Source organism: Cryptococcus depauperatus, chromosome 3 (assembly GCF_001720195.1).
Source record: "Cryptococcus depauperatus CBS 7841 chromosome 3, complete sequence".
NCBI classification, from domain to species: Eukaryota; Fungi; Basidiomycota; class Tremellomycetes; order Tremellales; family Cryptococcaceae; genus Cryptococcus; species Cryptococcus depauperatus.
This window is the reverse complement of record NC_089470.1, coordinates 887,024-899,959: the sequence shown is the minus strand read 5'-3', so window position 1 is coordinate 899,959 and position 12,936 is coordinate 887,024. Positions and strand designations below refer to the sequence as shown.

General features: G+C 44.5%; 5 protein-coding genes across 5 annotated transcripts; 3 read left to right on the top strand and 2 right to left on the bottom strand.

Moving 5' to 3' along the window:
• Nucleotides 1-187: 187 nt before the first annotated feature.
• Nucleotides 188-1,574, top strand: L203_102603 (uncharacterized protein; the record flags this gene model as incomplete). Its single annotated transcript, XM_066212026.1, has 5 exons — nucleotides 188-310; nucleotides 360-468; nucleotides 514-746; nucleotides 795-962; nucleotides 1,050-1,574. The coding sequence occupies 5 exons, from the start codon at nucleotides 188-190 to the stop codon at nucleotides 1,572-1,574; spliced, it is 1,158 nt and encodes a 385-aa protein (XP_066068123.1).
• A 206-nt stretch (nucleotides 1,575-1,780) lies between these two features.
• L203_102602 (uncharacterized protein) lies at nucleotides 1,781-2,356 on the bottom strand (the record flags this gene model as incomplete). Its single annotated transcript, XM_066212025.1, has 4 exons — nucleotides 1,781-1,840; nucleotides 1,906-1,956; nucleotides 2,001-2,089; nucleotides 2,155-2,356. The coding sequence occupies 4 exons, from the start codon at nucleotides 2,354-2,356 to the stop codon at nucleotides 1,781-1,783; spliced, it is 402 nt and encodes a 133-aa protein (XP_066068122.1).
• Nucleotides 2,357-3,065: 709 nt separating this feature from the next.
• L203_102601 (uncharacterized protein) lies at nucleotides 3,066-5,275 on the bottom strand (the record flags this gene model as incomplete). The annotated part of the gene is made up of 5 exons (XM_066212024.1): nucleotides 3,066-4,696; nucleotides 4,777-4,858; nucleotides 4,920-4,988; nucleotides 5,046-5,133; nucleotides 5,184-5,275. 5 exons carry the CDS (start codon nucleotides 5,273-5,275, stop codon nucleotides 3,066-3,068), a joined length of 1,962 nt encoding a protein of 653 aa, XP_066068121.1.
• An 851-nt stretch (nucleotides 5,276-6,126) lies between these two features.
• On the top strand, nucleotides 6,127-7,428 carry L203_102600 (uncharacterized protein; the record flags this gene model as incomplete). The annotated part of the gene is made up of 5 exons (XM_066212023.1): nucleotides 6,127-6,205; nucleotides 6,317-6,369; nucleotides 6,456-6,487; nucleotides 6,542-6,638; nucleotides 6,688-7,428. The coding sequence occupies 5 exons, from the start codon at nucleotides 6,127-6,129 to the stop codon at nucleotides 7,426-7,428; spliced, it is 1,002 nt and encodes a 333-aa protein (XP_066068120.1).
• A 997-nt stretch (nucleotides 7,429-8,425) lies between these two features.
• On the top strand, nucleotides 8,426-12,749 carry L203_102599 (uncharacterized protein; the record flags this gene model as incomplete). Its single annotated transcript, XM_066212022.1, has 8 exons — nucleotides 8,426-9,046; nucleotides 9,098-10,995; nucleotides 11,055-11,243; nucleotides 11,348-11,852; nucleotides 11,898-12,096; nucleotides 12,151-12,431; nucleotides 12,549-12,672; nucleotides 12,730-12,749. The coding sequence occupies 8 exons, from the start codon at nucleotides 8,426-8,428 to the stop codon at nucleotides 12,747-12,749; spliced, it is 3,837 nt and encodes a 1,278-aa protein (XP_066068119.1).
• Nucleotides 12,750-12,936: the final 187 nt, after the last annotated feature.

Below are 12,936 nucleotides of genomic sequence, written 5' to 3'. Positions count from 1 at the left end.
CCTTTGAGTTTGAAGAAGAAAAAATATATTACGGTTCACAAAGAGATGGATGAATTGTTTGTTTTGACGCGTCGATATATTACGTAAAGTAACTTTTTAAAATGATTGCCGGCCAACAATTAGCCGATTATTTTTGCATTTTCTTTCTTTAATCTCAATATTCTCGTTGATAAAAAGCCAAAAGACAATGTCTCAGCCTATATTTCCATCGCCCAAGAGCCAGGGCTATCCAAGGCCATCCCTATTCGACTTACTGGCGCAGGAGCAATTGCGAGATTTATTCCATCCAGTGGTCCATTATATCCTCTCTGTATGTCTGTCTGATTATGTAGGCATGTCGTATTGCTTAAAATTGCCAGTACTTTGCTCAGCGATACCCTCGATATCTTTTGAGACTACTCAATTACCACGAAGAGACTTTTGCTCTGCTACTTTTGCTACTCGAGAGACATCACCTCAAGAGACACAGTAAGCGTTGTAATGATATTTACACCCCACACTAACGTAGCACAGATGCATCTATAGCAGAACACTTCTATGGACTAGAGGTTTCTCAGTCTGTTTCTGGCACCCCCCGTCTCTCTCGCTTCTTTCCAACAGCAAGAGGTCTTACACGTAAACAGAGATGGGGCATGCTCGTTTACCTTGTAGGTCTTCCATGGGCAAGAGCGAGGCTACAAGATTTATACGAGCGGTTGAACGAGCCGGAAAGAAACACGGAGGGGTCAGTTGATGTTTTGTTAACGGTTGGTTCCTTTCTCGTTTCCTAAAACTCAAGGCTTAATCAGTAACAGACCCAGCGGATATTCAAAGTGGCCTATCCCTACGCAAATTTAGGACTCGAGCTTGTTTTCTTGGGATATGACATTGCATACCTCTTCGAAAAGACTTCGTTTTATAGACCATGGCATAAGCTTTTGGGTCTTAAAGTGACAAGAGTTGATTCTGGAGCCATGGATCAGGTATGTCTCATACCATATATCGTTTCTTTATCTTTACTGTGTATATGGTAAACAGCTCTTTGAGATCATTGCTAATCTATTCTCTAGACACACGCCAGCTCCTTCTTTTCAAAATTGCCTCCTCTCCTTCCGCCTCTACTTCTCCTATTAAAACTCAGTCAATGGTGGTATGGTCCCACTTCTCCACGCTCATCGCTTGCTCTGAGAGACGCAAGCACCTCAATAGCCGCTATCCATGCCGGAATCACCCCTCCCAGACCTTTGAGGATTTTGCGTGAAAGTGGACTTCTAGGAGACAAGGTTGATGATCACGGCAAAGAGCAAGAACAAGGCGAATATAAAGTTACTAAAGAACGGTACGGTACATGTCCGCTCTGCGGCAAAAAGTGGCAGAACCCCGCTATCTTACCTTCAGGATGGGTAGTCTGTTGGAGGTGTGGGTGGGATACTATCCAAGGAGAAGATGACGATGAAGATAGGGACGGGAGTTTGGCCGACGAGTCAACAGACGAAGACAAGGCCGCCGAAACCAAAGCCAAACCACGTCAAGGAATATGCCCTATAACTGGTATACCTGTTGCTCCAGGCCAACTCCGCCGTGTTCTCGTCTGATACCCCTATCGTACCGCCCTAACCATCTCAGTGTCACTATGCATCTGAGAGTGCTCCTCGCCATCCATCTCCCAACCGTGTTCTTGAATACAAACTAAGCCAATCGTTTCAACAATCCCAAAACATGCATTAGGGGTACAATCAACAAATATAATGACCAACCACAAGACTCCAAACCACTCCTCCATATTACGCCAACGTACTACTCATTCGGAATCAGAGATAATCACCGTTGAGTTTGATGCATGCGATCTGACAAAAGAAACCTGCCAAAATGATCAGCAAGTCCGAAATGTGACAGTTTGGGTTCCACACAGGAGATGTTGCATACCTTCCAGTCTTCCTTTTCTTCGTCAAAAAAATGAAGTTGAACGTATTGGAACTACCCGAATCAGCGATAAAATTGTGGAAAAGGTATAAACTTACTCGCTCGTCGTCTTTCATGGCATGCAACAACTCCTGGGCCTCCCTCGTCGTTGTTGTCAGATCCAGATTGTTGAGTCGGATATTACCGCCTGCCCAAATGTGAATGGGTGTGTCGGGCTATGGTTGTCAGTCTCGGCTCGTTTGAAATGGCTACCTACATCATGGGCCGCAATGCGGTCGAGCATGTCTTCAGCAGCACGAGAATAGGTAGAGGAGGTGGAGGAGACAGAAGAGGCAGAAGAGGAGACAGACCAGGAGCGAATGACCTTGGAATGGCTGAGAGAGAGTTCGGGAATGTCGCTCGTCTCTGTAAGGGCGAGGGCGGCAAAGGCTGGACGAATGGGTTGGACAGACATATTGACTGTTGGTGGCAATGAAAAGAGAGCTGTCGTCAGACTTTATATGCCTGTGGCCACCGGCAGACCGGCCCACCTGTGGGCGCAAGTCAGCGGTTTGTCCCCATCTACTATCTACTACCTTGGTTGCTGAGCAGCGTGTAACCCCATTCCCAACTTCTCATCGGAAATGCTAATTTCGTGAAAGCTGCCATGATTGGATAGCCAGTTGCGAAGCTCAGTTGCATATGCCATCAGGTGTGATGACGCAAAGGGACAATGTGCTGCAACGTTTGCGTTATCAGCATCATTTTACGTGCGAACCGATGCGAACGGGGAACCACAGGCAAGAAGCCACTGGTAGGAAACCACAAGCAAATGCAAAATACAGAGTTAGACACACTGTGTATCCCTCGCATCATCCGATCGGATAGGAGAGTGAGTACGGAACCAAACAAAAATAATCCCACCGATAAGATTATAAGATTAGAAAAGATTCCGCCGAGGAAAGCGGGGCAATTGGGGTCTCCATTTTTGTACACTGTAGTAAATTTTGATGTAGGCATTCATTGACATCCTTAAGGGACAGAGATGAATAGAATGTTTATATACAATCCAAACACAGCATACATAATCTACTTTTACAATATCGACATATCATAACAACACGTATCTGGTAATATACACCGCCGCTGGCTTCGACAACGACTCCAGCGTGGATCATGCTCATTTAATTGTAACCCAAAAATGACTTAGCTTGGAAGCGAGAAACACCGGCTGCGTTAAGAGTGGAACAAGCCATTGCATCTTGATGCTCATTGTGCGTTCCGTCTCGATGTGGCTGAGTGTTTTCGTTAAAATCGATTGTACCCTTTGACGTATCAATTCCGTTGATGTTGATGTCAAATAGCTGGGTAAACAGCGGCAGCTCTTTGCTTGAAGGCGGAAAGGTTTTTGAAGCAATACTCGGTATCGCTTCGTGGCGATGTTCATTCAATGTATTAGGAAGCAAGGTATAGCCATGGTTAATTGGTTGGGTCGTTTGCAAGTTAGACTTTAATTTCGTAATAACCTTTCTTTCATCTTGATCACCTTGCATAATCTTCATCGGCTGTATGGCCGACGCGAAATTGAATGGCGGTGGCACAAGCTTGGTCTTTAAGTCAAACATCGGCGTTTCGAAAAGTCCATCCTCTCCATCGCCAAACTCAGGAGTGAGCCTGTGAATAAACTCAGCTGGGGGGAAAATATGTTTCTGGACAGGGCTTATAAGTGCGGGGGAAGGTGCTCGGGTCGCGCTAGGGGTCGACCAAAGACTGCCCGCTGGACTGATCCATCTTGGATCGATAGTTCCAGTCGGAGTTTGGGGACCTTGCACTTTTGAGGAAGCTGCATTAGGTGAATGTAATGGCTGTATCTGCCGCTTCAACGGAGAGGCAGAATAGCCCTGACTATTGTCAGCAAACACGGCACTGTGCAAAGATAAATTAGATGCTTGAATACTTGAAGGTATTGAGGTTGGTGTTGAGATCGTAGCGAAACTTGAATTGCTATCTATTGATCCAAAGGGTCTTGGTGAAGCCAATGGTGTTGGCATAACTGAACTGCTGCATGACTGATTATAGATCGGCGGTGTGCCCGAAACTTCGTTATTGGTGAAAGTTACAGAAGCTATGGGCGATGCAATTCTTTGATGGTGACGTCTGTTAGCCAAGTTGGTGTTCACATGAAGCCCGGATTTATTCGGGTGCGAGTTTGCTGGAGTAAGAAATGCACTCCATTCTTGAGGTGTCTGTGGTAACAGTGAAGAACCATCTTGGATACTAGTGGTCGCAGAATCATCGATACGACTGACTGCTGGCGGTGATGAGTATAGTAGTCCTTGTGATGTCCTCCGGCTTAAAGTGTTAGGCGTAGAGGAAGTATCTTTAGCTTGAAAGCTGAGAGATAATTGCTCTATTTGACGTTGTTCACATCCCATCAGTCGTGCTTCGTGTTCGGTAATTTCAGGTATATTAGTTAGGTGGGTGTGCAGCACATCCCCATATGATGCCGTCGTCAGTTTGGCATGCCCCAAGAATGGGGCACTGGGGACTGAATCTTGAATATCGGATTCTTGCCGCTTCTCACCTTGCTCCTGTAATTGTGTCACCCCACCCCCAGCCCATGCCTGTACCCTCTTTCGTCTTCCTTCCTTCATCACCTCTTTGACTTCCTTCGCTTTCTCCAATACAGCAGGCCCAGCTCTAGTTCGTACTATTTCCCCATTCGCTAAGCGGCGAGTGCGTATCAGTTTGGGCGGTGCCCGTCGCTTGACATTATTCAGTTCTTCTGAAGTCGACAGGCGGTGAAGTGTTGGGTCTGCGTTGTTGTCAGTCATATGATACATCGTTTGTGACACCCCAAAGAGGTATTGAGTTTATGCCGAAATTATGACTTACGAGCCCAAATACTTGCATTGGAGATGTTTCCATTCGCATCTTTAAATTGGCGACCGGGAAAAAGTCGAGAAAAGCCGTAAATCTGAGAGTGAATTCAGCCATGTACCTTAAGCTAAAGACAGTAGTCTCTTGTCGATACTTACATTTAATTGTCTGCCAAAAGACGCAAGTTTGTCATGCTTGAAGAGTTTAGGAAGTACTTGCTGCACTAACTATTGAGGAGATTTAGCTCCGCCATCAATCATCACAAGAATTCCTCCCGCGCCTACCTTATCTGGCTGTGCTATAACAAGCTGCTTACTATCCGAGGCCCAATAAATGACATCTGGGCATGGGTGAGGATTGAGGGAGAGAAAACTGTTGAGTGTGATGAGATCCAGTCTTTTAAATCAGAGAACGCAACTCACGCATAGAGCTTCTGTAGGAAATTGGGCTGCTTAGGCCATGTGCCAGACTGGCCTCCAGCCATATATAGATCATGCTCACTCGGGAAACCCATGTCTTGGTTGTATCAGTATGATGATTGAAATGCACTGAAATTGTTGCTTGTGGCAAAAGTCCACATAAGCTCGCAGATCCGGCACAATTTGCTGTGCAAACCTTTACCCCTTTTGTAGTGAAAGCACTTGAAGCTGCCCAAAGAACTCACCATTGTTGATACTCCGAACGAGGACAGGGTCTTTTGCCAAAATCGCGAGGTTCCCTTCATCCTTTTGTTGTTACAAGCTTTCTAAAGCCTCTTTTGGCCCCCAAGCCACAAACGCCTCACAGAGCATGCCAAATACGGCACTCTGCGGAACCTCATGTCGATTCTTCTCTGTATGGAAGATACAAGAGCTCCTTTCAAATGCTGGCACTTGGAAGAAAGGTTGAACGAGGAGCGAATTTCGACGTCATTGGATTCCAGTAATTTGTAAAATGAGATCCAAGACATATTGGAGCTCACGGGGAGCTGCATCTGCGTGAAAACCTGTGGAGAGCCGGAATGGTTGAGATTGTCACGAGTCAGTAAATATTGTGTAGTCTGAGTTGGTATGTAGCTGATGATGAATAGAAACAAAGTAGGCAAGAGAGAGTGAGAAGTAACAGTAATAAGGTATCCTGCAAAGTAATGCAATTTATGACTGGATGATATGTATGTTAACTTTCAACATTACTCAACACGAAATAATTTGAGTCGTGGTAATAGAAAATACATCAGGTAGCAAATTACGTAAGGTTGTATTGATTGCTCTGTTTTGCATTTTGTAAGTCTGCTCCCGTTTACTTCCCATTTCTGTAATTTTATATCGTCCTTTTTATCTTATTTTTATCTTTCTGTTCAACTGTACTTATTTTTCAAACATCGTCATGGATCTCTCAAACCTCAAGCAAACGCTACCGCCTGGTTTCGCAGATGCTGAGACAGTCATGGGAGACAAATTTAGAGGTGGGTATAATGCCCTTGTACTCGGCTATTGACAAAGCTCAACGCCCCCATCTCCTTTTATCTGTCGTGGACATGCCATGTTGTGGAAATACGCGCTTACATTTTTGGTAGCTGCTGCTCTGAGCATCACCAACCTATACAAGAGTTCTTTATCGGTGACACAAGTGAGTTTGCCACGTGCTTTGTGGGCAGTAGAGCCACGCATCTACTATCTTGTGAATGTACAGTCGCTAATATATCATTGTTGTAGCAAGCGTACAATGTTGGCTATACTGCAGCACTGTAGGTCAAATCCTGCTAAGTGTTACAGATCCACCTGATGGAATTATACAACAGTGATGATATGCTTGCAATGGTACAATCATCGATAGGAGAAGGGCAAGACTCTGCCCAGGCTTTGAGCAGATTGATGGATTGGGCAGATGCTCGAAAAGTATAGATGTCTTTTACTGTATCTTTTAGCACTAACGTGTCACTATCAGGCTGCCATATCAGCTTTTGCTGCTGAAGAGGCAGAAAATGCGCTACCTGTTTCTAATGTACGCTGTAACCCTATTCCTCGTACAACCAACGCCGGCCCTCACAGATCGACTACTACTCCTGTGTTCAATCAATACAGCATTCATGGAAGGGCAAACAGATCTGGGAAGAATGACGATCAACTCGAAGATAGTCGTTGTAATTCTTCAAAGGTAGCTAAGGAGGATGGTTTTGAAAGCCCGAGCAATCTCAGCAATGCAACATCAAATCAAACTACTTCATCAAGTTATCTTTCCTCGCCTGTCGATTCCCATCTAATCCATTCAAAAACCACTATGCATCAGGCTCAACCTCTTTTTGCCTCTGCTGTCAAGCAATCTCTTCGTCGCCCTATACGCGATAACGATCCGGTAGCTTCTTCCTCTGTGCTTCCCAATATTTCTACGCCGCCAAACACCCTTCCCGTCTCAATTTTTGATTCATCTATATCTACATTTCCGGAGATCACTGGTGGTCCAGCTCAAAATTATCCTGTTGGAACCAAAAGGCCTATAGTGGAAGGTATGGAGATTGACCCTCAATGCACTGGTACGATAGCAAATGGAAAGGGTTCTAGGTCGAGTAAAAGGAGAAGTCTAGGACTAAGTTTGAACAAAGACAAAGATGAACAGGATAAAAGCGGGAACGGTGACAGAGGACGGAGGGGAGGTAGACGGCATGGCGGAGCCAGTGCTGGAACATAACAACAAGTTGACAAGCAGGAGAAGACAAGATTGAGAGTTTCGGTTTTGAGGCTCAGTTGAGTAGTGTTTGGAACAAAACCTGTTACCTGTTGGAATGATCATACATCGGGTTTCATAATCAAAGCAAGAAAGGGACGAGACAGAAAACACTACCCCAGGGGGCAATAGACAAAGCTTTTATCGAAACAATCTTTAGAGTCATAACTTACATGTAATATTAGGATATACCATATAGTTCTCTCCATGTAATGTCTTCCATATAGAATTTAAGAGTTGCTCGTCTTTCATGGATTTGCACATGATAAATTGCAAATCATCGCATCCGTAGAGGCTCTCTTAACCCCCTTTGCCTAATAGCTCGTCTTTACTGTGGTACATCATGGAACTTTATCTTTCAGCGCTCCTCTATGTTTACGTACAAGAAGCAATCATTGATATAATCTGTCTCTTTTCCATTCATATTCAACCATCCAATTATGTTACGTCAACTGCGTCAAGATTACTATTACTTCAAGGGCTTAACACCAATTCTAAAGAGTTCGTAAGAAGTTTCCCAACTACTTTTATTGATGTGTACTGACTTTAGAGCTTTTGATTTAAAGAAAAGCTCAGCAACGGCTAGCTCACTTGACGTTATTGATTATCTATTCCAGGTTAGTCTAGACTGACTTTGTCAATTGACAATTGAACAGATCATTGGTGAGGTCTAGTACTCCTGCAAATTGGTTTTAACAATGAAGCACCATTTACGATTAGTTGGGAATAAACTACTTCACTGTATTATGAACAGCTTTTAGCAGAGAGCTACGCATAGATATGATGGATTGATTTAAGATGATGGGAGGAGCCCCCTTTCAAAAAACAAAACGGCATGTGGAATTCATTCTTGGTCCTTTGCGTCTTCCATTGATAAACTGAAATATCATCTTTGATCTTGTTACTTTTCATTTTACATATCCTCCCTCTAATTTGTATATCTACTTCAAACTGTTTAGTAATGCCTACAAACCGATCCCGCAAATCATCTACGGCTTCAGTACACCATTTGCCGCCTACACTTCGCCACTCCCGCCCAAGATCAAACACAAAGCTTTCCCTTGTCATTGCTGAGGGAACGCCAGAATTTCAAGGATTGAACGCTCAGAATACCGAATCTGAAAGCGAAAGGGCACTTTCCAGACAATTGGACGGAGACCTGGGTGGACGACAGATGGGTCTGAGGAGCCGAGAAAACAGTTGTGACACCGTAAATACTGTTGGAACCTTCAAAAGAAGCACCAATGAAAGAACAGGAAAATCAAGCGGAAGCGTTCCAAAGCTTGAGGAACCACCATCGTTAAACGGGAGTTCGTCTCTAGTTGGGCCTTTGGATACTTCTCCAACAGTGCGTGATGTGGCTTCTGGCCCTTCAAGCTCTACCACTATTGTCGATTTACCCCACAACACAAAGCGTTCAAATGTTGATACAACTACTTCAAAGAGTTCTGGGTCATGGCTAGGCTGGACAAATCCAGGGTCTAAGAATGATAGAGCAAACGTAGGTTCAAAAATCAAAGGAAAAGGGAAAGAGAGAGAAGCCAATGCCATTGGACATGATACAAGGCCCCCCGCTATTGAAGTAGGTGTTGTTTTCTCTGTCGGCTTTGTATGACGCTTAGATTGTATGTAGCATCCTGTCAAATCTAGTCTTGTCTCGGACGCTGGTAAAAAATCCACCGATGCCGACGCGATCCTCAACATTGCTGTGTCCAAGACATTGTCTCCACCTGTACCATCTAGTGCAGGCTGCCAACCTTGTAATCCTAACGATTCTATAGCACCATCAAAAGTCAATGAGAGCCCTGATCCACCTCTCCTTCTCAACAAAACAACTAATGATCAAAAAGGAAAGTCAACGATGGGATGGTGGCACACCTTGTCAAAAAACACCAGGGTGCAAACGTTTGATTCCACAGTAGTCAATACAAAGACAGTGGAGAAAAGTGTCTCAAACGGCGTACCTATGGAGAGCACTGCCTCCATTATTAATGCAATGCCAGAGGATGCACCCACATCAGAAGTCAAATCATATTTGAACGCAACTTCTATTCCTTTTCAGTCTGTGGCCAAAAACGATGCGGCCATTGTTGGTTATGTTGATCAATCTGGCCAAGCCCTCTCTAGCAAGTCGTCCAACATCCCACCTTCCAACCCTCCTGAATCCTCCGAATCATTAAAGGCGGACAATAATTCATGGTCAGAACCGTCTCCCGAAGCTGTAATGGCCAATGGAAGGGAAATTGAAGAGCGGCAGCTTCAGAAGCAAAAGCCACGTTCTGAAGCGCAAATGGCTGGTACCGAATTAACAAGGAGTTGGAGAACTTGGTGGTTCAATCCCCATAGCCCGTCTGAATCGTTGGCATCCTCAACAGGTCAACACACCACTCAACCATTGGTTCCTACAGAAAGTGTTTCAATTACCTCTTTAAAACCGGAGGAAACCCATAAACCTGCAAAGAAAGAAGATAATTTGAGCAACTCTTTAACGCCAGACGGGATGCATACTAAAAAGGCCAATATATCTTGGGGATCGCATCTTTACTCTTACATTGTACCTACAATCAAAACCACACCGCCCTCGATTGATCATGAAAATAAACATGTTGAACACAATTCTGCTTTAGATCAAGAATTGAACCTGCCCCTCAAAACATCTCCTGAGCCTATCCTTCAGACGGCTCTATTATCTCAACCCAGTGACCTGAGTCTGACTAGGTATAGTACGTCTCCTAGCCGTGGAGATCATGCCGTCCATCCGGATGTACCTATTAACGGCACCCGGTCTTCAACAGCTGGATGGCTTAATTATTTGGCGTTGAGGGCAAGTCAGAAAAGGACAAACGCATCAAGTGTTTTGGAAACGGAAAATAGTGAGGAAGTGATGGATCTCTCTGTTGATCCTAATTTTCCGCTTTCATATACACCCCACACCATTCCTGATGAAACCAAGGTTGCCCCGTCGGCCACAGTCGCAGTGCCTTGTTCTGAAAGAAACACAGAAAGTATCAAAAGCGTCGCACCGAAAGTCAGTCAAAATCTGGATGTTGGGAGGAAAAGGCTCAGTAGTGTTGGCTCAGTCTCAGATACCCTCACACCTTCATCGGCATCGCCGAACAGCAAACCTGGGGATAAAGCAGGTTCTGGAAAAGGAGGAAAAGATAATGTTGTTATATCACATCGTGGACTACAACTGCAATCACGACCAAATTTTGTAACTCCCACTTTCGAAGCCACTTTCGACCGGCCTCCTCGCTCTCTACTTCCTGTTCCTTCCTCGCCCACTCAAACCAACAGTACAGCATCTAACCTAGCATGGAAAGCTTTCTCATCCATATCTAACTATATGTATTCAGATCAGGCGAAGGCGGCATTCACAAGTATCGAGGAGAATGAACCAGAGACACGAGGCAAGAAGGAAGGGAGACATGTTGGGGCAGATTTGCCTAGAAGAATTGGCCTCGTTGATGGGGATAGAGAAGATGGGTGGAAAAACGTTAAAAGGGTCGTCGTTGTTGGTGTCCATGGCTGGTATGTACCTCGTCCTTAACACGAATTGTCAGCAAGTAATTTTTTTCAAATCTTCTTAGGTTCCCGGCCAAGATGCTAAATTCTGTCATTGGCGAGCCAACAGGCACGAGTATGAAATTTGCGACTATGATGGGGCAAGCAGTGAAGCAATTCTTCGAGGAGAGAGGAGTCAGTGTCGGCGGCGAAGGTGTGAGATTGACTTTAATGCCTTTGGAAGGTGAGGGAACCATTGAAAGTCGAGTAGATAGGTAAGCTTTCTTTTCCTATTATGTACATTTATACATTGCTCAATCGCAATGGGGTTGATATGATCACTTGCGTTACGGTCTCAAAGATAAGCTGACTTGTTCAGATTGTTCAAAGCATACTTGTCAAACCCCGCATGGATAAACGACCTTCGACGAGCTGATGCCATTTTCTTTGCTGCTCACTCTCAAGGCTGTATCGTTACTACCCATCTGATCTCCCGCTTGATTGCTCAAGGTCATATTCGAACGCATTTGAATGCCGAAGCGGTTGGCAGATGTGAGTGGGCATTTGGCCCTATTAGCGTCATACCTTCAAGTCCATTAAGAGGTCGTAAACCCAACTTGTCATCTTTGCTTGGCTCAGACGGAGGCTATCAAAAAGTAGCTTTGCTAGCTATGTGCGGTGTCCACCTTGGTCCTCTATATTCAATTTCAACGTCTACAGTTATTCAACCATATCTGCAGTGGTTTGAAAATGCGGCTACAAGAGAACTATTTGAGTTTCAAGACACGGGATCGGCTGTCAGTCAAGCATATCAAAGGGCAATGAGGATGATTCTAGAGAATGAAGTAAGGATAGTATTGCTAGCCAGTTTGAATGATCAAGTAGTACGTTATCCATCTCCTTGGCCACAATTATCTGATGTTGAAAAGGTGCCAATATATGGAGCATCCTTTAGCACAGCAACACATCCTCTTCTTCTACGGGCGCTGTATATCGATGGAGCAAGCTACACCCAAGGTGATTTCATGATTAACCTACTGAGCTTTGCATTCATGCTCAGAAACGCGGGTATTGACGACCAACATTTGGTTGAACATCTGAGTGAAGCCACAGCTGGATCTCTTACGGGTACGCTGTTTGCTTGCACTTTCCATGGAGGCTGATAGTTTTGTTCATGTATAGGCGTCGGCCATTCGACACCATATGAAGAACTCTCATGCTACACCCTTGCTGTCAAGTATCTTTTCTATGCCGGTCCTGTTCAAAATCCTATTCCTGAACTTCAAGTTGAATCTTTTTCCGCTCGTAATGCAAAAAATGATTACGAGTTGCCTTGGATTATGAGGGCTCTAGTGGATAGCCCAGAAGTAAAGGATCTTTTTCCCGGGGAATTGAGAGATTTGAAGGAGGGAATTCTGCACTGGAAGCCAATGACAAAGCCATTGAAAGAAGTTAAGCGTCGAGTACGTCTTGCATTTTTGTGTTTTCCACTGTCCACTATAACACCTCGAAATTTCATCATTGAATTTTAACTCTGACTTCTGCCTGAAACTTGTCATTGAAACTGACTGATGCGTTAGCTTGAGCCCATGGCTGGTCGACAAGCACGTCTTTATCCCCCTTCTTTTCCTTCCTCTCCAACGGTTATGTCACAAAGCGAACATGGCAACACTAGTGTTATGACAAGCAAGAATGTAGCAACGGGTAAGATAAAAAGTCGGCTTTGAGGCTTGAGATAAAGACCAACTAATCGGCATTTAGACCTCAAGAGAGATTGGTAAGTTGACACGGAGAATGTATTTATTGGGTTTTTGGGGACATATTTAAAAGACAGTAATGATGTCAAAAGCTGAATATTTGCTGTAGCATCTATGGTTGTATCTAATGCATTATTGTGACCTTTATTCTGGCGTCTTCAGGTCAGTATGTATTTGTAGTCATTGCTCTATGAGCTTTCACAAAACTACT